The sequence below is a fragment of the Acomys russatus genome, chromosome 17 (genome assembly GCF_903995435.1).
Source record: "Acomys russatus chromosome 17, mAcoRus1.1, whole genome shotgun sequence".
NCBI classification, from domain to species: domain Eukaryota; kingdom Metazoa; phylum Chordata; class Mammalia; order Rodentia; family Muridae; genus Acomys; species Acomys russatus.
Genome location: NC_067153.1, coordinates 57,912,338 through 57,937,687, shown reverse-complemented (window position 1 = coordinate 57,937,687; position 25,350 = coordinate 57,912,338). Strand labels below are relative to the sequence as shown.

Below are 25,350 nucleotides of genomic sequence, written 5' to 3'. Positions count from 1 at the left end.
CCTTGTGAATACCAGCCGCAGCAAAATGGTCCAAGTAAGAGATTCTAACATGCTCATCCGTCTTTGGTTTCACTCCTGTTATGAGAGTCCTTCTGTCAAGTTAAATATTAAATTCCTTTGTTTGTCTGCTTGGGATTGGGGGCACTGAGGTCCTTTTCTCTTCCTGTTTTGAGTGGTCACTGCAGAAGACACAGGACAAAGACATCCTATCTCTCTCTACACAGAAGACTGTGCATCCGAGTGAGGGGATGCGTGAGGGGACGGTCCTGCATCCCTCCCACAAGTACTAATCTTGAAATTGGAGAAAGACGGTAAGACTTTAGTAGATTTAAGAGATTAGCCAGAAAGATCTCAGGCTGGCAGTAAAATAAGTCATTTTCAATAGCTCCAGTATCCAGCTGCCTCAGAAGTAACCAAAGCAAGGGTGGAGAAAGGCAAAAATGATTAAAATCCTTGAATCCATTTTGATTTGATTTTTGCTATTTGGCTTTTTTTCTTTTCTTTTTGTTTCTTTTTGGCTTCTGGGAGAGACAGGCTACCCTGGAATTTACTCCATAGCAATTCTCCTTCTCCAGCTCCCCAAGTATTGGCACTACAAATATGAGCCCTCACGCCTGGCTCTGAAACACGAACCCTGACCTACCCTGTTGGAAACAAAATCTGCAAACACCATTTCTGGTAGATTGTTCTCAGAACAACCCCACGGCAGAGAGAGGTTAAAACTGACTTTTCACACGCTTCCAGACCAGTCAGCCTCTCAAGAGGAGATTCTTTTCCTTATAGGGCTATGTGATCAGAAGCTTGAGAGCTCTCAGAACAGAGCATCTACTTCCCAGATGCTGCTCCTGGCTGCTGAAAATTCTGCCATGCGCTGCCCACCCCATCTCTCCCAGCTCCCAGCTCAGCCCCAGCTGCTCATCACTGCTGCTCTCGCCCTTCCATGCCCTAACTGCCATAGCCAATAAGGACACTGCCATCCCTTAGAAAGGTCCCTGTCCTTTCTGGCCAGCACCACATTCTTCCAATGTCATAGACCCCAGAGGTACCCCCTCCAGTCCCCCCAGTCCCTTTCTAATCACTGTGCTCTTATCTTCTCTAAAGTATATCACACTTCCTCCTGCTGGAGACACTCAGCCACCTTCACACCATCCCTGACACCTTCTCTCGTTTCTCTCCATGTCTGAGGGATGTTACAGTGCGGCCGATGGGATCAGCTACCTTCTGTTCCCTCTGCTACCAAGAAATCCTAGCCCCTCCTCGTGACTTTCCCTAGTCTCTCCCTCTCTACAACCTCTCCAGCTGCAAAAACATCCTCGTGAGGACTCAGATTATAAATAGAAGCCCACAGGTAGTGAGAATGCTTTTTCGTCACTATGACTTGCAAAACGTCGCTTTACTGGTCTTCGCTTCCCAGAGAGCCGTGCTCCAGAGAACTTCTCTAGGTACTCCGGCTGAATCTGGCCACTCCCACTGACTCGGGCTGATTGGGCAGAGCCTTGTTGCTTCTGCTGGATCGTGCAGCTGCTAATGATTCCTATTGCTGTTTGGTGTTTGCTATTGAATTGGACCTGCTGGTATCCTGAAGATGCACAGTAGAATTGCCCTAAGGAACTATGTCTAAAAAGTCCACATTTCCCTCCCCTATCTCTGGGTGGTGGGAAGGGAGGTAGAAGCATTTAAGAGCCCTAAATAAAGTAGGTTTTTGAAAAATCAAAGCCTATAATCTGTGGTCTACTTTTATAGCCCCTGGGTTCATTTGTTGGTTTTATTTTTACAATTATGATGATGATGATGATGATGACGACGTGTGTGTGTGTGTGTGTGTGTGTGTGTGTGTGTGTGTGTGTGTGTGTCTAGACAACCTGTGAGAGTCAGTTCTCTCTTCCTCCCACCTGGGCTTTGGAGATCAAACCCAGGTTACCTGGCTTGGAGGCTGGTGCCCTTACTCACTGAGCCATCTCATCGACTTTACCCTCTAAGTCTTCACTCTCCTAGCTGACCTGAGGCTCAGGCTCTCAGTTCCCAGCATCATCTCCACCATTCATCCATCCCCAGAACCACAGCCCTCCATGCCTTTTTTCACTCATGCTCTAAATGACAGACACCACTCACACAGCTGCCATTTCTGTAGATTATGAACTAATTGCTTTAGATACTATAATGTCAGCGAATCAGGCTTCATTGATAGAACACATGATAATGAGAAAAATAAAACAGCACGGAGGACCCTCTGCAAGGCGCAGCGTTGCTCAGTGGGTAAAGCTGCTTGCTGCCGGACATGAACACATGGCCGCCTGAACCCAGAACTGACTTCACAAAGATGGGCTCCTCTGATCTACGAGCGAGTGCCATGGCACATGTGCCCCTCCCAATACCAGTACCAACAAGTTTGCTTTCTAAAGATAACAGCATGGGGAAAACATTCCTAATGAGATGTTAACTATTTTGACTGTACTCCAGCAAAACTGCAGCAGGACCAAAATGGCTTCTTACCATATAAAATCACCAAGTTTCTCTGAAAAGTGTATTTAACCACATCCTTATCATATTGACTCCCTCCCAACACATCTGCCTTTCCTCACTGTGGGTATACGTCATCGTTTCTAGTCTCAACACGCCCCCACCTTCCACAAGTCTGACATAAGAAGAACACATGTGCCTTGTGTCTGCATCTCTGTTCATCACGATAGCATTCTGGCTGACTTGAGGGCTTCAGTCTACAAAGGATGCACCTGTGCAAAGGACAAGCACCTGTGTGGGAGAGTGAGGCAGCAGCAAAGCAGAGCTGCAAGGAAAAAGAGTGGAGGGCAATGGAGCTGCTACTGCCCACAAGTCATAGGCGGCGACAGGGAGTGTCAATCTGCTCAACTTAACGTAGGCACTGCAACGGCCTGGCACAGCCTGAGAATCACAGTACACACGAGGGTACCATTCATTCTAGTACCAGTGGCCAAGGCTAATCAGCTAACACTGCTTTGAAACAGATCTACGGAAGGAAGTAAACTGAAAAGCATCTCTTTCCTCCCTGTTGAAAAACTAGATAAACACAGTTACGTAACCAACACCAGCTCTCAACCCGCCTAAAACCTTGGCCAGCTGATAATAAGGTCTGAGAACATGCTGTGTGCTTTTTCTTCAACTCAGAAAACTGCAAAATGCCAGATGGAAAAAAATTAAAAGCAAAACAAAACAAAAGAAACCCTGAAACAGAAAACTGACTTGTCCAGCTTCTTTTATTTTTCCCTGGTATGGATTGCAACTTTGTTTTGCCATGAGGGCCTCTGGCTCCCACATCCCATCATCGCCCCCCGTTTTAAATAGCTTGTTTTCATCAACTTACCTGATGCCCTGGCATTATCCCAGACCACTTGCTTCTAAGAGCAGAGCTCTTGTCTTCCCCAATGCTATACCCTGTTGCCTATATAAAAGCCTTCTCTTAAATAGAACATGCGGTTCCCTGGAGTGTCCCATTCTCAAGGGACCTCCTCTCCACCCTTTTTGTTTACTGTGGAGACAGCGTGTGGTAGCATCTGTTTATTATCAGGCCAGGAGTACTGGCAACAGTGGTGCTGGGAAACAAATACAAGCAGCTACTTGCAGGCTTCACAAGAACTTGTGTGTGAGAGGCATCGTACACCGGTGAGGCACTGGGACATGAAGACCTGTCCTCAAGCCCCACGCTGGCTGAAGAGTTACTAGCAGGTGGCTGCTGCCCGAGGGACAGTCATTTCCTTTAGGGACCTGCCCCACCCCCTGAAAATTGTCCACGCTCCAGTGGCGAACTGTACACCTGTGTACAAACTGGACTCAGTAGGTTGAGAAAAAGAGGAAGTGAAATTGGGAGGGAGCTATCATAGCGGTAAGTCAGGGAGGAGTGGAAGGGGAAACAGAGAGTGGATTATGATCAAATACATTATATGTGTTATATTTATACACATACACATATGATACGTATGCAATAACATGCAACACACAAAGAATAAACTTAAAAATGTTTTTTAAAAATAATTCCTTCCTAGACGAGAAGAACGTGCAGACAAAGGCAGTTAGGTAACCAGGCTTTCTGCTGCTGGGATAGAACACTGATAAGAAACACCCTGGAAAGCAAAGGGTTTGTTTCATCTCACACTTCCAGGTAACAGTCCATCACTGAGGGAAGGCAGGACAGGACACTTAAGGCAGGGACCGAAGCAGAGGCCAACTTACTGCTCTCTTTCTCCTTAAACCCGTGCTCACCTGCCAGGGAGGTCCCTGAAGACTGGGGTCCTCCATTAATTAGCAATTAAGAAAGTGCCTTACAGGCATAGCTGTAGACTGCTCTGATGGAGGTGACTCCTCAGCTGAGATTCCCTCTCTGCGCTTGTGTCTTGGTTTGGGTCAAGATGGCAAAAACTAACTGATACACAGGGACACAGAGGTGTGCTGTCAAATGCCTATAGGACAATTGTATATACTGTATCAATAATATAGTCTTAACGAAAGGATTGGCAGGAATTCCTGAGGTGAGGCCCAACTGTAAAACACTAAAATGAAGATTCTTTCCGGTTTCGGTGTCTAAGTCCTCAGAACCACGGCTGTCATAAGTTTCTCCGAGACAGCTGTAGTTGGCGATCCTAGATTCTGCTTGTGGTCATCGGAGCTCAGACTAGATAGTCTTCTAACTTTGAAAACGAAAAGCGTAAAAGTCAAGAATCTAACGCTGATGGTGGAAGAGGATGGACAGCTTATCTGTGCTATGCGTGAGCCACTGCCGAGGGGAGCCAGGCGCCAGCACCTCGACGTACTATCAGCTGCTGAGAAAGCTTCCATTTTAATGCGCACCATGGCTGTGAAGTGTAAGTGTTATCGGGCGCCCATCACCTTGTTGCTACCACTCTTGGTACCTTAGTTATGTTTCAACTAAAATCTGGCTGGAAGGAGAAAAGTCGAGAGGCTCTCTGAGGTTGTGCCAGCGTCCTCTGCTTTTTCATCAAACTGCTCTGCCCTTCACAATGTGGGACGAAGGAGTGCAGTCTCAGTTCCCCTTCACTGACACTCACACTGACTGTGACAGGAGTCACTGAGTGCCACGTCTCTGTACCACAGCACAGTGATCTTCACAGGAGGCCATCTGCAAGGACACTGCTAGAGCTCCACTCTGAGATGAAATGGCACTGTGGGTACAGTTTTGTATGCAATCCTTGTCAGTCTCGAGTACTTTTGGTCTCTATATTCATGGCTCAATAGGGTGGGCGATCCATACAGAGTGAGAGAGAGGAGTCGCACAAAATCAGAGATGCAGTCACACTCCAACTACTGGACTGTTGAAGGTATATCACACTTTGAAAATAAACCAATACAAGCACACGCACGCGCGCGCGCGCACACACACACACACACACACACACACACACACATTGCAAAAGCAAATGGCAGACAAAGTCATTTACAATGAGGAGAACACTGGGTGATGCGGATGAGGGCTGCCATGCCTTCCCTCTTCTCTGGTGCCACAGTAAGGGATGAGTCAGAGCCAAGCACTTCAGGAGCCCAATATAAAATCTGCTTTGAAAGGCACGCTCTCTGCAAGGCATCCTACATGCTAACTTTCTCCAAACAAGGCACTAATAAAAATCACAGTGGCATCTAATACGACTTTTAATTCCTTGAGGGTAGGCGCCATGGCTCATCCTCGGTGTCTGACTGGATGGGAAAACTAGTTTCCCTCTTGGTAGGAACACCCAATAAAACATCCCCAGCCCTACCAGGCTGCATCACTGAAGGAAGGAAACGAGAAACAGGCTGCTCCAGGGTGGACAACAGCCCTGGCCAGAGCACTGTCCCTGCTCGGTCAAGACTGATTGCCAAGGTCAGAGAGCAGAAACCAACAGCAACAGACTCAGGCAACAAAGCAGGACATTTCACAAACACTCTCTTCACTCTTTTACTACGGAATGAGTTCCTGCCGGTAATCACACACACAGTATGGACTCAAGCCCAGGGCTCGTGAGCTGGGACGCTCAAGTGCAGGTAACCTGCTCTGCAGAGACCCAAAGACTGACCAGTCACCGAGGAGTCCTATGCCAGGCTGAACCCCTGATGAGTAGAATTCATTTTTTCAAAGAAATTCTTGCTGACCAATAAAGACAATTTAAGATGAAGTACTTACAAACTCTGGAGTTCGGAAATCCTGCTGGTTCTCCAGTGAGCCGAAGGTGGGGCAGACAATTGTCTGGTCAAAGTTTTCCAGCACTGCAAACAAACGAGCAAAGGAAATAAGTAAAGCAAGGGCAGTCGTGATCCTCAGTATTTGGGGCCCATCTGCAGGTTGCGATGGTTGAAAGGTCTCCACCACTAAAATCTTCAGCAACTAGTTCATCCGTGTGGCTAGGGCTCAAAATGCTTCAGGCTGCGTCTAGCATGGAAAATTACCAGCCTCTACACTGCAATTAAATGCTGTAGTGCAGCTAGGAAACTCATTATCCCTATAGTCTCTCAGGGAACTGAAGGGGAATCAGATGAGGGCAGTCGTTTTCCGTCTTAAAATATACTGAAAGTCAGTATCTGACAGACATTAATGGGAGCCAAATAAAATATCCCAGTAGATACTTCTAACTAATAACAAGTAAAGTTAATTACAATAATATAATTAATCCCTAATAATTCATTAACATTTAAATACATAGTCCATATTAAAGAGTATCAGTGAACTATTTTACATTTTTCTTAGACTAAGTCTTGGGGATCCGGGATGTACAATCCATATCTCAGTACAGATGAACCACAGCTCAAAAGTCCAGCAGCCACAGGGGACTATGGCCGTGGTATTAGTCGACTGCAGCGCGAGGTGGGGTCCAGGAGCCAAGTCCAGGATGTGGTCACTCAACTATGTCTATCTCTATGTTGTCATCAAGACCCTGAAACAAATAAAGGGGCTGGCCCGGTGTGAAGGGCACTGAGAACGCAAACGAATCACGTGGTTCTGAGATCAAAGAGCTTAAAAGAAGTGAAAACCTGCATAAGGGACGTGTTGGGTGCTGGCGCTTGATCCGCAGTAGAGTACTTGCACTGTTCAACCATGAGCACTTTTTAAGAACTTGGGAAATTTCAAGTAAGAATAAAGTACTAGATTATACTAGGAATTAGTACATAATCATATAAAGCACTATTTAGAAAAAAACACCATTAAACTGAAGAGGCATTAAATAGTTAAGTATGTCGAAAGATCAACTGCTTGAAAATTTTTAAATAGATATTCCCGATGTGCCTTCAACAAGCCACTGACATGAAAAAGGGCAAGGCTAAGGATGCACAGAGAGCCAAGGCACAATCAGCAGCCCTCAGAAGGTCCTGACAGAACAGCTAGAAGGGGCCTTTAATTTTACCTGTAGTAGTAGCATGAATTTTACAAGGTTTTGTGAAATAGCTGGTTCCTACTGATGCAAACAAATTCCTCTTTTCAGTGCCTAAAAAAAGAACACCTCAACTTGCATAGGGAGACTCACGGGGAGACCTTAGGGTTGTTTACAAAGCCCAGTTATCAGCCAAAAGTTGAGACAATTTGCCTCTGCCACAATACATAGGACTTGTACCTTGGGGTTTTTGTTTGTTTGTTTGTTTGTTTTAAATCCCAATATCAGAATTACATATTCGACTCACACTGAATACCTCTGTTTGTACACTTAACTCACATGTTAGTATCCCCATGACCTGGAAAGAAAGGCCAATAGAAATGGCAGGCAGCACACACAAGTGGGCAACCACTTCTTCTGAAGAGCTTATCAGAGGAGCCCCCTATGTAAGAACCAGAGAACAGATGGGAAACAGGTGAGAGAAGGCTTGAAGGCATCTCCCAAAGGCGACATCACTCACGGAGGGTGCACCTGCACAGCCCAGGAGGCCTGCGACCGCCACACAGCCGGTTAAGTGTAGAAAGCAGGCAACCAATGAGCTGGGTGTTTCATCAGCTGGTTAGCAGCTGACCAAAATTAATTCAATCCCCGCAGACCACCCTCACAGCCTCCTAAAGCAGCGGTTCTCAACCTGCGTCTTGACCCCTCTGGGGTCCCGTATCAGACACCTACCTAGTAATTTGTAACAGTAGCAAAATTAAAGTTACAAAGTAACAATGGAAATAATCTTATGGTGGTGGAGGGGAGGAGCGTGTGTCACTGCAACATGCGGCACTAAAGCGCTGCAGCATTAGGGAGGCTGAGAACCACTGTCCTAAACATGGTTGTCTAATACACCAGGCTGTGACAAGCTCTCCACAGCTGGAGCACAGCTTGCTTCACACACCTGGAATTAAAGACCTGACCTTTCTACAGCATTAACTGTAGAGATAGTGAAGATATGACAGGCGTGGTAGTTATGATCTATTTATTGCTTTATAAAGTCAATGAAATATCATATTTGCATGTGTTTTTTTTATTAGACTACTATAAATCTGATGGCGTCACTCCATTGGCCATCTTCTCTAAATCCCGACAGGATGAGACGTGCAAGTTATCTATTATGTGTCTGAGGTCAAAATCTCAACGGTGTTTCCTTTTGTTCCTTTTTTTCTCCTTTGGAAAGGCAGACAGACTTATATGCCTAGTGACAGAGGAAACAAGATACACAGTACCCAGGGGTTCCATTACATCCCAGGCATGGATGCAGAGGAACGGATCTGTGAAAGCATAGAACTGCTGAAAGGCCTAGTTATTCTCATAATGAAAACATGGTCACAGTTAATGCCAACACGGAAGAGAAACTAGATTTGAGTAAATAAAAACAAATTGGCTCTGCTGACAAACCGTGTGGGTAAGGACAAAGCCACAGCTGTTTCTCCCAGGACCTAACACAGCTGAGAGGTGCGTGACACATGATGCTAATACAATAGTTAGTCTTCTTCAACTTACAGGCTCAGGAAGTCTTAGGTTATCAAAAAGCAGAGTTCCAAATAAATGGGAAAAAAATTCATTTCTTTGAAAAAAAAAACTAGTTTTAAAATTAAGGTAGAAAACAGAGTTTCCTATTTAAAAAGGGAGTGATATTTCTAAAAAAGCAAACATGCAAATTAAAAAAAGTAATTTTACTGAATAGATTTTGGAATATGCCTTCAGTATCACCACTATGTCTTTTATGTTAAACAGTAGGAGTGTTACTGTGAACACTCTCTTCGGTTCACTTAATTTCAGCATTTGGAACTTAAAAGGTCCTGGGGGTATGTCTATGTTACCCGTCTGTCAAAGGCAAACTAGAGAGACGGTTCTAGATGCAAGCTTGTGGTCTTGACACAGCAATGGAACTCCATGCAGATGTGAGGTGAAAGGACAACTGAACGTCAGGCTCGCCCAAAAGACACTGCCCGTTGTATGTTAGCCCTAAGGAGACTAAGGCCCCTCTTCAAGACAGAATCAATGCTAACGTCAGAATCATTTGTAAGTTGCAAGTTAGACAGATTTACAGAGAGCTCTAAGTACCATCAACGAGGGGCTGGAGCCAAATTCAATTCCCAGCACCCACGTGGTGATCCATAACCTTCTGTAACTCTATTCCCAGGGGATCTGACAGCCACTTCTGAACTCCACAGGCACTGGGCATGCTTGAGGTACATAGGCATGCAGGTGAAACATTCACACACACAAAATAGGACAACCTAAAAGTAAACAAAAGAATACTCCTAACTGGATTACCTGAGTAAAAATAAAAAAGCAGCCCATAAAATATCCACTTTTAATGAGTTTAACAGTAAATTGAACACCTAAAAATTAGTTTAAATGAAAATAAGTATATATATTTAAAGATTTATAAATATAGTTAGCATAAAAAAGTCTTAAGGTGGAGCCAATTCTGACTTATTCAGCACTGTAAAGTTAAGGACCCAATAAAACAATGTAGATGCGTGGCCATATTAATGGGTTAATAAAAGGACATTGGCAGCCTCACCAAAAAGTGATGGTCATGTGGTTATTTGTGTACTGATTAAAAAGGAGTGACTTGAATTTACTACGTGGATTACGAAACGAAACAAATATAACCTGTACTACAACACTTACTGAGACTGTGATATAAAGTAGCCAATAAAAGGTCATTATCTATCATCTTAAAGCTTAGACAGCCTATCACCCGTCAGGAAACACAAAACTGTCTCTCAGAAAAATCCATGGGCGAAAACTAAAGCGGCCGATACAGAGAGCTGTGGAATAAAGGAGATTAGAACAGGAATGCACTTCTCTACCACACGACACCAGCATGGGCAGGAACTGGGTCTAGCTGACTCATTTGTAAAGGTAACTGGTTACCATTGAAAGGATCAGAAATACGGAATATGTGAGACAGCAGGTCATGCCAGGCCTGAGCTGGGGGGTGTAGCTCTGGCAAAAGGCACTTGCCTGGCATGTGCAACACCCTAGGGCTCAACACCCAGAACTAGGAAGGAAAAAAAAAAAAAAAAAAAAAAAAAGAGTAAGAATGGCAGGGCCAAGTGCAAAGGGCCTGGACCAAGGGCCCTGATAGGGCTCCAGGACTAATGGGACCTGCTGAGTTCAATTATTATCAGCATATTTATCCCAACCTGGCAATAACAGTTTCCTCGGTGATATCACAGGGCCATACAAAGATACCAATGACAGTTCAAAAACATGCTATTAAAAGTGGGTGTGGGGTGCTAGAGAGATGGCCTGACAGTTAAAAGCACTGGCTGACCTTCCAGGGGACCTGGGTTCAATTCCCAACACTCACAACATCTGTGACTCCAGTTCTGGAGAATCTGGTGCCCTCTTCTGACCTCCAGTCACACAGAGGGTGCACAGACATACACACAGGCAAAACACCCATACTTTAAAATAATAATTTTAATTGAACACTATGTAAATATAAAGTAAGTTTGCACATACAAATTCAATAATGTGAAAAAATGAAAATGCAAAATTACTGGGCATACCAGTCTGTGCCTGGCACTTCCAAAAGTCTGATCTTATCTATTCCTGTTTCTGCCCTGATTTCCTCAGAAGATGAATAATTTTTTAAGGTTATCAGTCACCTCAAATCAACAAGTAAAACCAATTGGATTCTGAATCTGTCTTGCTGCAAAACTGAACATCTTTTAAATACATTAATTTTAAAAAATTAAAATAGCATTGCAAATGCAAATTGAAAGACTATCGGCAAAAAAGCCCGTGCCAACGCACAGCCAGCCAGAAACAGACGCCTAACACGGCAGGTAAGGTGGCACAGTGCTATAATCCCAGCACTCAGGAGGCAGAGGCAGGGCCAGGGGTGTGAAGCCAGCCTTGGCTACATGGCAAGTTTGCAGCCAGCCTGGGCTGTATAAAATCCTCTCTCTAAAATCTAACACATCTTGAAAACCAAAGGGGTAAAAAAAAAATCATGCCATGGAACTGGCTGGCAGCGGTTATAACTGGAAGAGCGTTCATGGAGAAGCTCTACAAAACAAAGACATACTGGCAAGCCTACAGACCCAGGAGCCAGGTGAGAAGCGTGCGCGTGCGCACACATGTACTTGCTTATGCGCGCTGGGGCTTGAACACAGACGTCAAGAGTACAAGCCATCATCTGAGTACGAATGACCCCAAGAAGAATAAGGTTAAGAGGTTGCCTTCAAAACTTCCACGATCTAGTGAATGTACAATCAAAACAATAAGGGAGTGACGTGCGTCACCTTGGGACACTGGACACGGTTATATACCCAGATAAGGCAGAACGCCTAGTGGCCTACCTGGATGTTCTACACCTAGCATTTTCTCCTCCCCCTTGATAGAAGCCTCAGGAATTTGGATCCTAGAGCATCTTATATTTGATCCCAAAGCCAGCCTTCACCAGCCACCGTGCTAACTTGAGACACTTTTCCCAGCAGCCCCTGCCTTCCAGAAGGACTGGCCTGCCTCACCCCACTCCCATGTCACTTAGCCGCCTAACCTAGTCATCCCACACCACTCTTAACAGTCAGTCGCATTTGGCTCCCAGCTTCAACGTCCCTTTCTCTGATCTCAGTTTAACTGTTATCTACTGGACTTTGGTGACAAAGTGAATGCTATTTCTCATATTACCAGGAGATTGCTTGCAAGGGTACGGATGGTTACAGGGGGATTTTAAAGTAGGGTCACTCAGAGTCACAGTTGAGAAGAATATTAATAGTGGAACTGTAATGGATTTTTGTCAATATTGTTCTGGGAGGGAACTGCGGGGGACTGTCAAAGGAGTTTTGAACGTTGACCAGAAAAGCCATTGGGTGTTCAGACCTTACTGAGCTGTTGTGGACCTTGGGAGATGATGCTGAGAGCAGTGCAGGTGCTGGAGGCCTGTCTTGGGAAAATCCAGAGGGAACTTGGAGAGGTCTTCAAAGACACTCCCAGGGTTGCTTACACGCTATTCCGAATTACGAGTGTGTGCTGCGTCTAGTCAGCTGGAGCTGAGATATCTGTTGTGATAAAGACGAGACCAGCATCGCCACTGACGTCATCTTCAGGGAGTGTTCCTCAGGATCAGCACCCAGAAGCTGTGTCAAGCTGAATTAGGTAATGTGTAACAGTCTCCCGCTCCCACATGACACTGCTGCGAAGCTGCTGAGAGGTCAGGAGAAGCCACTGGTGAGGACGCAGACCCAGCTGCAGTGGGGACCCAAGGATGGGAGGAATCGTGGAGAAAAAGCTGAGACTTAGCACCATGTGGCAGGGACAGAGTCCTTAACAGAGGCCAGGAGGCCATTGGTGAAGTGCAGCCATGAAGACCCCAGCGTATTAGAGATGCCAGGACTGCCGGATGCCCACCCAGGACAGTAGCAGCTCTGGAGAGGAGCCTGCTTGAGCCTATGGGGTATGCTGTGTGAGCTGCCCAACCACTTAGGTTCCAGAAGATCATGAGTGAATCTCAGATGCCAGACATTAAGCTACAGGATTTAACAGTTCGGTTTTACTTTATTCAGACTGTGGCTATACACTAGCTCTTCCTTTTTGAAATAAGTATGTAACTTATTTTTTGTTTTACAGAAGTAGACAGTTAAAGATACCTTTTGTTTCTAGAAAAAAAATAGAAAGACTTTGGATGTTTAAAAGAGATTGGACTTTTAAAGCATTGATTTTTTTTTTTTCTTTAAAGACTAGGTTTTTCAAACTTACACTGTGTTTTATACTGTAATAATATTAACACGACATCTTTGGACAAACAAGAAAGGGCAAGTTTATACTTTAGTAATGATGTGTTTGTGTGTCAAGTCACTTGTGTTGGTTGGTTTTGTTGTTGTTGATTTTTTTCCCCCAACTTGACACAAGCTAGAGTCATCTGATAAGAAAACCTCAATTTAGAAAATGCCCCATCAGACTGACATATGGAGCATTTTCTTGATTGATGAAGGATGTGGGAAGGCCCAGCCAGTCCTGAGGTGTCTGGGGTATATTAGAAAGCAAACTGAGAAAACAAAGGAGAGCAAGGCAGGCATGGGGCACTGTGCTGCATTCCCTGCCTCCAGCCTCCTACCTTGAGTTCCTTCCCAGCCTTCTTTGGGATAAACTATATAAACTATAAGCAGAAATAAACTTCCCCTCCTCCTGCTTCTGCTCATGGTGTTTTCTCCCAGCAACAAAAAGAAAAGTGAGGTGAGCTCCCAGCGCCCTGTGATTCCTCCTAGCAAGTGTAGTTACTTAGGTAAGGAGAAAGCTCTATGCCAGACACAAGCTGCACTGGGCCACAGTGAGACTTGCGCACACTGAGGAGGCCTGGCACAGTGCCTCTTTCAGACAATAGTCTACAAAAACTTGGCAAACGGTTGACAGAAGGAAAAGACTCAAGCTCCTCCTCACTCTACCCATTTTGCTGCCACCAAACTCCCCAGCCAGGAGCATTCCACAGGAGAACAAAATGGAAGGAAGCCGCTGTCCTTCCTGGTGTCAGTCCAAGAGAAACTAATTCTATAGGCGACCTTCATCCATACACTGCAGCATCCTCAAGAAGGGCGCCAGCGAGCACACTGCCCCTGTCATGCCAATTTTGGCACCTCTTGTAGACACATTGTCTTGTCAGCACACCCCTCTCCCCAAACACTCGGCTCTGGAAATAATCTCAGAAGCCCAACAGATCCCGCTTCAGAAAAGCTTTGTTCACTCTCACAGTCCACACGGCCAGTTAATACTTTACAGAAAACCCCACTGTGCGCTCTGAACTCACAATGGATAACACTAAAATTGTCTGTTCTTTTACCAACTTACATTTTCTAGTATACATGGTCATACGTATACACATTACGGATGTTAGCCAGTTTCCACTGGGCCTTTTAGCAGCGTTAACTTCCGGTGTTGAACAACCATCACCCCTCTTACCAAGTCAATCACCCCAGAGATTCTGTAACCACTAAGCAAAATTTCCCAATTCCCCTTTCCTTCTGCCTGAACATTTCTAAAATTTCTCTGTTTCTATTTATTTGCCTTCTACATATGTCATGCACCTGGATAATACAGTATCCACCCTTTTTTTTTTAATTGTCATATGTGTGTGGGTATTTTGCCTGCATGTATGTCTGTGCACCACCTGCATGCAAATGCCACAGAGGCCGTAAGAGGGCAGGCAGCATCTGGGCATCCCCGGAAATGGAATTAAGAGATGGTTGTGAGCCACACTGTGGGTGTTGGGAAGCGAATCTAGGTCCTCTGGAAGAGCAGTCAGTGCTCCTAACAATTCATGTGTCTCTGCAATCCAATGTCTGCCTTAGTATTTCAATTAGTGTAATGTTTTGTACTGTCTCCAATGATCTTTTTGATGACTGACTCCATTGCACATACAAACCACATTTCGTGTGATCACTTATCTGCTGGTGAATATGTGGGTTACTTCTATCTTTGGGCTCTTCCTAATAGCACCTCAGTGAATATTAGTGGCCATTTAAGTCCTTACTCTTCAGTTATCTGGTGAGTCGGACAGTACGCCTTAGCTTTGGGAGGAGCTACCAAATCGTTTTGCCAGGGCTGCTGTTGTCTGACAGTCCGAAACAGCGTCTGAGTGTTCTAACACCCCATGCGCCCTTGCTCTTTTCTGTGCTGATATTATTTTTTTCAATAGCAGCCATCCAGGTAGGTGCTAAATGGTGCCAAGGTTCTAATTTGCACTTCTTTAATGACCAGTGTTACTCTGATACTTTTTACTTGCCACTGGCTGTCTGAATGCACTCTTCAGAGGCCTGCCAACACAAGACCTTTCCCCAATTTTCAAAAGGGTTGTCTTTTTGTGGAGCACAGGAATTCTTTATGTACTCTGGATATTACAGACGTAGCAGATACATGCGTTCTGATTATTACTCCTTAAAAAAAAAAAGAGAAAGCCTAATTTGTCAATAATATCCCCTCGATGCACAAGTTTCTAATTTTGATGAAATTCAGTGATCTGTTTTATAACTCTTTTGCTGCCCAAGATTTTTGTGTTTTTCCAAGAGGCCACTGTCAAATCCAAGGCCATGTGACTCATTTTTGTTTTCCTCTAAGAGAGTTATGGTTTTAACTCTTACATTATTGACAGACTTTGAGGTAGGAATCCAGCCTCATTCTTGTGTGTAGAAGTCCAGTCAACTCACCACCACTTGTGAGAGACTCCCCTCTGCCCTCCTGGAGAATTCAACAAGCCATAAAGCTGCGACTTTATGTCTGGACTCACACTCCGCTGCAGCACCACTGCTCGTGGCTTTGCTTTAAATTTTGTGGGGTTTGTTCTTGTGGGGTTTCCGAGGCAAGAGTTTCTCTGTGTAGCCCTGGCTGTCCAGCAACTTGCTTTGTAGACCAGGCTGGCTTCGAACTCACAGAGATCCACCTGCCTCTGCCTCAGTACTAGCACATAGCCCTGAGGCAGAGGAGGCACACAGTACTAGAAATGTGCGCCGCCACACCCCAGCTCTGCATTAATTTGTAAATTAGCTCATGTGAATCCTCCCATACGATCAACTTTTATATTTCTATACACTTTGCCCATTCAATACACATCCATTATATAACTGAAGAGTAATGCTATTTAATTGTGCTGATCTGGCACTGTTTTTTTAGATTATGGTTGCAACAGCTGAGGTTCTATAGACGACAAATGGTATTCATTATAGAAACACATGCCAATCACATCTTGGAAAGCTCGCTATCACTTTACATCTGAGGGGTTCAGTCTCCTGAGGCCCCCAATGCACTCCACCCTAGCTTAGCTATTGGCTGCAGCTCAGTGAGATTCAGTCTAGTCACTGGCCTGCCAGCTCCCCGATTATATGGCTGGACATGACTGGGAAGGAAAAAAGACACAGCACTCAAGTTGCTATTGCCCGTAAACCCAAGCCACAACTGACACATAACTCCCGGCTTAATCTACCAGAGTAGGCCTGATTTCAAAATCAGTTTTTACAGCCTGTGGGGGGAAAAAGACCATAGAAATGAGAGGGGATGCCAAGCAAAGAAGCCTGTACAGGTTCGCACACCCTTATTTTAAACCTTCTACTACAAAACTTTGCAGCTTGAGCATTCAGAGTTTATAAACAAAAGAAGGTGTACGCGTACTCACTGTCTACTAAGATGCAGCCTTGGCAGGTCCTTGGCACCGCCCTTACCAAGCCCTTCATCAAGCGGGCTCAAATCTGTGGGGTGTGATGATCAAGAGATAGCCAGAAAATTCCTTCTAGTGCCTTCTGAATTTTTGTTGTAAGGAATCATGAATCTGTTAGAACTAAGAATGTTTTCCTCCACAGGACAACAAGAGGTAAACAGGATGTAAATCACAGCACACTGCCCTGGGCAAGCAGAGCAAGGAGCAGGCCAGTTCCTCAGAACAGAGAGCAGCTGGAGGAGAGGAAGGCCCAGCAGCCCCTCTCACCCTCTTACCTACTGAGTCTCCACCACAGCAACACCACCTAGCAATCACTTACAAACAACTCTAGCTCAGGAAATGAAAAAGAAAAAAAAAAAAAAAATCAGAAATGGTACCATATTTCTCATAATTAGCAGAAAAGAAAATTACCAAAATCAGTATTGGTGGAGGACACACATGTGTTGGCTACACTTAGCTTTGTGAGCAATCTGATGCATCACAAAATCTTCAGTATTAGTTATACTCTTTTGTTTTAATTATACAGAAAGCAATATTTAGGTGCGTGAATCTTTTAGAATACAGCTGCATGATAAGAGTGGGTTGGTTTAAATTACTTAGAGAATAGTCACGCAGAAAAAATTTAATCTACTTCAGGGCGGGGGAGCTATTATTATGAAACTGGTTTGCATCACCCCAAAAATTGAAAACAGAAATTCAAATAAGATACTTGCATACCACGTGTAGAAAGGCATTATTTACCACAATGAATGGCTGAGCCAGCCATGTCCACCAACAGATGGACAGACAGACAAAATGTGCTCAGCTCAGCATAAGGGGTAGGAAATCCAACGTGCCACCCATGGGAGAATCTTGGGGACATTACGCTAAGTAAAATAAGTAGTCATAAAATGATAAATATGATTCCTTTTTTTGTTTGTTTGTTTGTTTTGTTTTTCGAGATAGAGTTTCTCTGTGTAGCCTTGGCTGTCCTGGACTCACTTTGTAGACCAGGCTGGCCTCAAACTCACAGCGATCCATCCGCCTCTGCCTCCTGAGTGCTGAGATTAAAGGCGTGCACCACCACGCCCAGCTTATGATTCCACTTATATGCAGTACCACAGAGGCCAATGCCACACAGACATGAAATGGAAAGGCGGTCGTCAGGGGAGTGGGAACGTGGGGGGGGGCAGGTTTAATGGGTGCAAGATAAAAGGGTCCACAAGACAAAAAGAATATGGACTTGGGAACGGGTGATGGACAGACCACATGTGAATGTATTTTATGCCACCGAGCCATATAATTACAAAGGGTACACCAGTACATAGTAGGTTATATATATATATTTTACCGCAATGAAAACGAAAGTAGTGTAAAAACATCTGTTGCCTGTTGTTGGCTGGACTGTACCAGGCAGCAAGAAATGTCTACCAACAGGGCAGCTTGGCCCCTTCCGCCAACCCTCCCCAAGCTAGAGACCAGCACCACAGTGGGTGGGAAAGGGTGGAGACCTCACACGGTGCCAGGATTCTAACTTCCCCCTCTGCCAGGGGCCATCTGCCAATAAAGCACCCAGTGAATTATTTTCAAAGATGAAACAAAGCTTCTATGTATTATATATGACCTAAGACTTTGTGGGAATAAAAAGAACGTTAGAAAAAAAAAAAACGTTAGGCAAAATATGCAGCATGGTCAAGTGACTTTTAATTAAAAAAAAAAAAAAATATATATATATATACATATATATATATTTGTATTTTCTACAATGATCAGGGAACATGAACACGACAGACGCACTTCTACATGTGCCCTCCCATGATGCTTTGTGCCTGGATGAACCCCATCACGTGAAAGTACTGCACCCAGAAACCAGGCTCTTCTCCTGGGCCTAGATAAAACGGCTGTCACTCAGAGACCTTCAAGCATCCTAGCGTCTGTTTCACAGCTAAGTTCTTGTCAGCCATGATCACGTCATCCTAGCTGGCAGGATATATGTACTGCCACCATCTCTGCACTACTAAAGGGACACAGACACGTTGAGTAGTGAGTCTGAAAGTGACAGAGCTAAGCTCTGTGGGATCTGAGTTCATCTCTCTACACACTGCATTTGGTCTCCCGCCGTTCTTTTACCATTTCTCCGTACTCCCTGCTGCGTGTAAGTCCTCCATCCAGACTGAGTCTGAGTCCTCTGAGGGTGCAGTCTTCCTCTTATTCATAGCTGCACCCGATTACAGTAGTGCCTGGGCTGTTAGGCCCTATTGTCCTGTGGCTGGCTCCGCAGATGAACACGCTCTCTATAAGGCCGCTTGCTAGAGGCAGGCAGATCTGAACTCAGTCCCCGGGCCCAGCGCTTCCTAATTGAACTGGACAGCAAGCACTCATAGTGCAAATAAGGAGAAATACGCAAATGGAGTAAGTTGAGAAAGATGCCACCAGCAGCTTAGTAAATGCCCCGGTATAGCAAATACTAAGAAGGCATGTGGCTGAGCATGGCGCTCTCATCGGCAGAGCACACAGCAGGGCACTGTGTTCTAAGTCCATACTGCAGAAAAGAAGAAAGTGCATATAACGGGGTAAGTGCCCCCATTAAAACAAAGAGAATTCAAATGAGCACGCTCCGTCTAGATACCACTTGCAGGCACTCTCCACTGAAATCTCTTCTACATTTCGAATGTAGGGGAATCATTTCAAGCCACTGGTTAATAAATAACAGAGTAAGGCGAACAACAAAAGTCCTTTCCGCAAGGATTCATTTTTTTTTCTTCTTTTAGCTCGAGTTAATATTTCAGAGAAGATAAAACTGAACAGCTCAGCCAATCTGAGTTCAGTCAGCTACCACACACATGTTGCCATCACTCAGAGCTTTATGGAGTCAACCCAGCTTCTCAGGCCCCCACCAGGAGCCTCAAGGTGACTTCTCAGACGTGGGGCACCCAGGGCAATCCTGCAAGTCTTTCACTAAAGGAAGAGGTGATAACAGTCAGGCTAGGAGCTAACTAAGCACTCTGGGTTAACTGGCTATTGGGAGAGAAACAGACCGGGGTGGGATGGAGGGAGAGGGCGTGCACAGCAGCATCTGGCCCCGTGCCAGGGGTGATGTTTCAGAGCCTGCGATGCCTACAACCTCCCTCAGCAGACTGTCTCCGTGAAGCATTGACCCTTGCAACCTTATGACTATAGCCCTAAATGCGAGGTCTCATAAAACCTGAAACAGCCAGCTCCTTGCAGTTCTTATTTCCTAGCATTCTATTTAATCGTGTTTTGTAACTTTCCTCTCTGTCTTGCCGAGGGGGTGGTTGTTAGCTGGTCACTCTCTTTGTTGCTGGAGTCGCTGAGGGGATGAAAAGGAAGCCTGCAGATCCTAGAGGTAGCACTGCATCCAGTTCCAGACTCCTTACCACACGTCAAACCCCAGCGGAGACTCGGATCTTTGCACTTATCCTCAGTAGGCCAGATGCAGCTAATGACGTTCAGACATGTTTACCCAGAGTATACCACACTGTAGTTCTGCTTGAGATTTTTAATGGTGTGTGCGCGCAAATGTAGCTACGTCTCCTTAGAGATCTGAGCTATTTTGGATTATTTAAACATGCACTTAATTTGTTAATGATGGAAATAACACCCGTGACTGAGCTTGCTCTTTCTTCCCTGTGGAGCTATAATCCTGCTACTTGTTTCAAGGTCAAACATTTTCAGTTTCTGGTCATTTTTGAGTTTATCTAATATCTACTTTTGTCCTTGTCCTTGTCCTTGTAATTTCACCCCTCCTTCCCTTTCCCTCTTCTTTATTTTTACTTGTTTTTTTGTTTTCTTTTTCAGTTCTGGTATTTTAAACTATGGCCTCATACATTTTCAGCAGCTTAACCCAAGGCCTCACAAATGCTAGACAAATACTCTATCAACCCCTGCATCCCATGATCTCCTTCTTACCTTTTTATTTTGAGACAAGGTCTCACTAAATTACCCAGACTGGCCTAGAACTTCTAATCCTCATGCCTCAGACTCCCCAGCAGTTTGGTTTTTTTAATGGGCCAAGTCTATATATGCATCACACTTGCTCACATAAAATAACTACCATAATTATCATTTATTTAGTATGCAGTTTGCACTATAGATGGCCTTGGAAATAGAAAAGATAAAACAGCTAATGAGACACTTACTTGTGATGGCTTCACATAAATGGGCAGCTACGAATGGCAGACGGCTCCATGGGGCTTAGACCTGCCCCTCGCCCTCGCCCAAGACAAGCCCTGATGGATGCTTTGGTAGGAACCAGGGACCACCTAAGAGGTCAAGCTGGTCTGAAAACTAGGGATAGAACTAGAATAGTGAAAGTGGCAGTAGCTACAAACAGAAGTCAATGGAATGGCAAGGCATGAAGCTACAAGAAGCACAGGTCTTGCAGGTAGATTGGAAAGAAAAGGCTACAAATTTCTAGTCTAAGAGCAATTCTCCCTGGAGGAGCTCACGTGCATCTTATCAACTGTGTGTACAATTATCTATTCCCCCTCTTCCTCTCTCTCTCTCTCTCTCTCTCTCTCTCTCTCTCTCTCTCTCTTTCTCTCTCACCTCTCTCTCCTCCTTTTGAAGCACTTTGCTTCAAAACAACACACACACACACACACACACACACACACACACACACAAAACCAACTACAAAAAAGAAAAACCCAGAAAGGAATACCAATGTGTGGTATAAAAGTTGAAGGGGGAAACTGGAAGTGAAAAGGTTTAAGGTTTAAGCAGGCAGTGGGACAGAGAAATTTGGGGGAAGGGGAAGGGAAGGGAGTCTACCAACACTAATATTTGAAAAAGACAAAAAGGAAATCTTGATTGTTGATAAGCTAGTCAAAACCAAATTTAAGGCGAAAAAAGTTTGAACAGGTACCCTGTGTAGGTAGGTAAAACTACTATGAGAAATCATTCATTACTGGGCTTCCTCCATAGGAGTGATTTTCTGAGAAGCTCCTTGATACCCAAAACAAATACAGGTAATTTCCATTCTTCTTCATTGCCCACTGAAACTAGCTGGTAAGATCCTATTACTGAAGACATTACATGCCTTGGTCACATGACATAGAAAAGTCAATGTAAGTCAGCGAATCTGGATTGGAAACCTCCTCCTGGTAGCCTTACCATACCTGCAAAGTGTTGTATAGGCTTCTGAGGGAAAACTCCCATCAATAGTCCTGCTCAGCTCTGGACCCTGCCTGCAACAATGGTATCCACACAGACAAGGAGCAACAGTAGCAAGTTTGTTACTGGGCATAACCAGCTGCTTTATTAAGTTAGGTTTGAGGCCTGTTACTCTGGAGAGAACTGACATCTTGGGCCTACAAAGCCAGTCAAGAGCTTAGCGCTGGGGAAGAGTAAAGGCCTCAGAGAGGAAGCTTCTGCTGTTGTTTTGCGAAATGGACCTGATGCTCCTGTCAAATTGCGTTCCAAACAGCAACGTCTATGCCCACACACTACAGCTACTGCCAGCATTGATTAGAGAAGTTTCTTTTTGTAGTGGTCTGTAGTGATGACTGAATGCCTGGCCATAAATGGGGTATTGATAACAGCCCCTCCAGGACATAAAGAACATCAGCGGTAAGGGGCAGAAAGACTGTAAGAGCTAGAGATGTGGGGGCACAATGGAATGCTGACGACTTCTAGGCATAACGTGGCTGTTGCACTACTGAACTCACTGATCCATTGACTACACATTGATTTCTCTGTGTCCTGTGACCAAGCTGTGTAGTGTCTTCAGTAGCAGTATTTATACACACTCCCCCTATAAGATTGGGCTTGCCAACACCCTGTCATGGTAGGAGGTGGGGTTCATGAGGCCCTACCTATCTCTGATAATGACTGGTGGGGTACGAGGTGACCTTCCTCAGGGGTCTGATGTATACGACTTGTAAACAAACTCCCAGTCACGCCGCTGTAAACGAACCGTAATAAGCTCATTGGGTCAAATGGGAGTGGGTGCACTCATAAACACAAGATGAGCGTGGAAGTGAGGCTGGTGGGGAGGAGGAAAAGAGAGGGTCAGCAGGGTGGAGATGACCTAGACAAGTTATATACATATGTGAAGATATTATAATGGAACCCATCCTACATATAATTAAGCTACGCTAATAAAACATTAAAAGTTTTTAATGACTAAATTGGGCGTCTTCTCTGATGTGGGCCGGAGTTCATTTGAGAAGGGCTCCTTCACTGGTTTCGGTAGGAAATCCTAACACTCAATTTATAAAGCTTAACAACAGATGCTATTGCAATGGAGGCACCACAAAGCTCCCTAGAAGGAATGACTCATTATTTGACTCTTCATCTAAGCAGCAAAGCTTTGGAATGCCTGCACTGGGCAAGCCCTGTGGATACAGGAATGCCGAGGGTCCTGTCTCCCTCAACCGCCCGCCCCCCAAATAGGTGGCTTTTGCCTTCTGATCTCAGGACAAAGCTACAATGTCCTGGACCATGGTACCCACGCCCTCTGGCCTTCTTACTAATGGCTACTTGGCATTTTTTTCCCTGTGACCTCAATTATTCTTTATTCTTCCCATCATCAACATTTCTCACAGTCACATTATCTTCCATCTAGATTTAACAACAATAATGGCAAAACCAGGGAAAGGCAGTGGCTCTCGGTGGTGAAAGATTATCAAAATGTCAAATGTGCTTGCCATTTGACCCCCACAATTCCACTTCGGGAACTTTGCAACACTGATCGGAAAAAGATACAAATGTGCCCAAGGAGGCTACATGTCCACAGCAAAGCTAAGTGACACCACAACGATGTCTTTTTAAAAAAGCTCAAGCATCCAGAAAATGCTGCAGTCCCACAGAGTGGTATGCCTCAGCTGCAGGCGGTGGTGCCCCTGACACGAACATGTACAATCCACAGCGGTACACGCAGCTCAAAGGAAGCAATCTGGTGTTACCTGTAACCTTACAAACCAACGTCTTGTCAAGTGTGTTTGCATAATGTGTGTGCTAAAGCAAGGAACCCTAAAGGGCCTATCTCAAATACACGGCTGCACAAAGAAATAGCTATGGACGTCATTCCAGGCTGTATTTTTAAAGCCCAAAACTTACATCAAGTATATGGAGCTTTATAATCTGAATAAAACAATAAAGATAAGGTTATCTTAAGAAGTTAAAATAACTACTTTCATCAGCCTTTCCCAGTGTACTTACTGCACTGTGACACAGTCCAAAATCCTAAGGGCTGGGAATGTAGCTCCATGATGACACGCTTGCTTAGCATGCGCAAGGTCCTGGATTGATACCCAGTCCAAATCCTTATGGCCACTGATAGCTATCTAGGCACTCCTGGCATCCCATCAACAAGCATCCCACCTCCATGAGGTCTGGCAAAGTTCAACCATGGCTTTTATGCTGCTTAAGCCCCACGTCTTACTAATTTGCCCCTCAGACATCTTAGTGATTTTTGCCATGGCTGACCAAGACAATTTTGAAAGACTCTCGTTACCATTCTTTTGGTGTGTTGTGGGGGGTGGGGGAGGAAGGGGTGAGGGTGGGGATCAGGTTTTCCGCACTGTGGGCTGGCCTTGAGCGCCCGAGGCTTGCCTTGAAGTCAAGATGCTGAGATTACAGGGGTGTCTTCTGTGCCTGAGTACTTCCATCTTTCTGGCCTCTCATCCCCTCCGAGACTGGATCTCCCCCCCTTTAGGAAACACCTAGGGCTCCCCACAGTCTGTGCCACCGCATCTTTTAGCACATTCTGCATCAATGCCTGGCTCTGTTGCAGTTCCCATCTCTGGAGTGCTATGTCCCCTTGTCTATGTGATAGTGCCACAAAGCGATGACCCAAAAGTCCTTTCTCCTTTATCTCCGTCTACCCTCTCCCCTCTGCCCTGTATAGGCACACTCAGCATCCTGTGGTCCTTCTTCTCTCATGTCACCCTGGCAACCCCCTGCATGCTGCTCTACACGCAGCTGTACTTTCCTCATCTGTCTGTCAGCAACTTTTATCCTCTTCCTGACCCCTTCTAGCTATCAGAGTGACCTTTGGAAACAGAACTCTGACAAAGTAGTTTTCTGTCGTAAACCCTTTAATGGCTTCCAGTGAGGGAAACCACTCTGTAATTTGTACCAAGCATCTGTTCTTTCTGTAATGTAGAAAACTAAGACAATCGCTTTTCTAGAAGTCTAGTTAACACACTCAAGGGCAAGCAAGCCCCATGCCAGCAGCGCATGGCCAATGCAGAGCAAACTCAATGGTATTTCTAGCTCTCTTTTGTCTCATGATGCTCTGTTTGGGCCTTTTTTTATTTTATGGGACTTTTGTTTATACATTGTGATTCCCAGTGTTGTGTCCCCCCCCCCCCCATGGGTTTTGTATTTGTGCACATCTCTGCATGCTTTTCCCCCCTTTGTTCCGTTTTTTCATGCTTTCATGTTTTACGCTTTTATTTTTTTTCTGTTTGTTTTATTTTGGTTTGTTTGCCTGTTTTCTAAAAAGAGTAAAAGGCGGCTAGAGTTGGACAGGTTGGGAGGAGGGGAAGATCTGGGAGGAGATCAGAATATATTATATGAAAAAAATATTCTCAATACAAATTCCATCAATTACAATAAAAAGTTTAAGAAAAGACCAGAAAAGGAAAAAGACATTTTTTTTAATTAAGGGAGACAGAGTGAATAAAATATAGGCAATTTGTTATGAATGACTTTCAAATAAATGAGGCAAATTGTACATTTAAAAAATATGTCTGATTTAAAAAAAAAAAACTGTTAAAGCTGGCTGTGGTGGCACAGGCCTGTAGTCTCAACACTAAGGAGGCTGGGGCATGAGGAAAAGGAACTTCAGGCTAA

The 25,350-nt window shown here is 44.8% G+C and overlaps 1 protein-coding gene across 2 annotated transcripts in view; it reads right to left on the bottom strand.

Annotated features, from left to right (window-relative positions):
- Positions 1-25,350, bottom strand: part of Ano6 (anoctamin 6) — a 174,535-nt gene that overhangs the window by 95,671 nt on the left and 53,514 nt on the right. For both annotated transcript variants that reach the window (XM_051160263.1, XM_051160264.1), the window contains one exon: positions 6,149-6,231. In XM_051160263.1, coding sequence (XP_051016220.1) covers positions 6,149-6,231 — 83 coding nt within the window. The remainder of the gene's footprint in view (positions 1-6,148; positions 6,232-25,350) is intronic.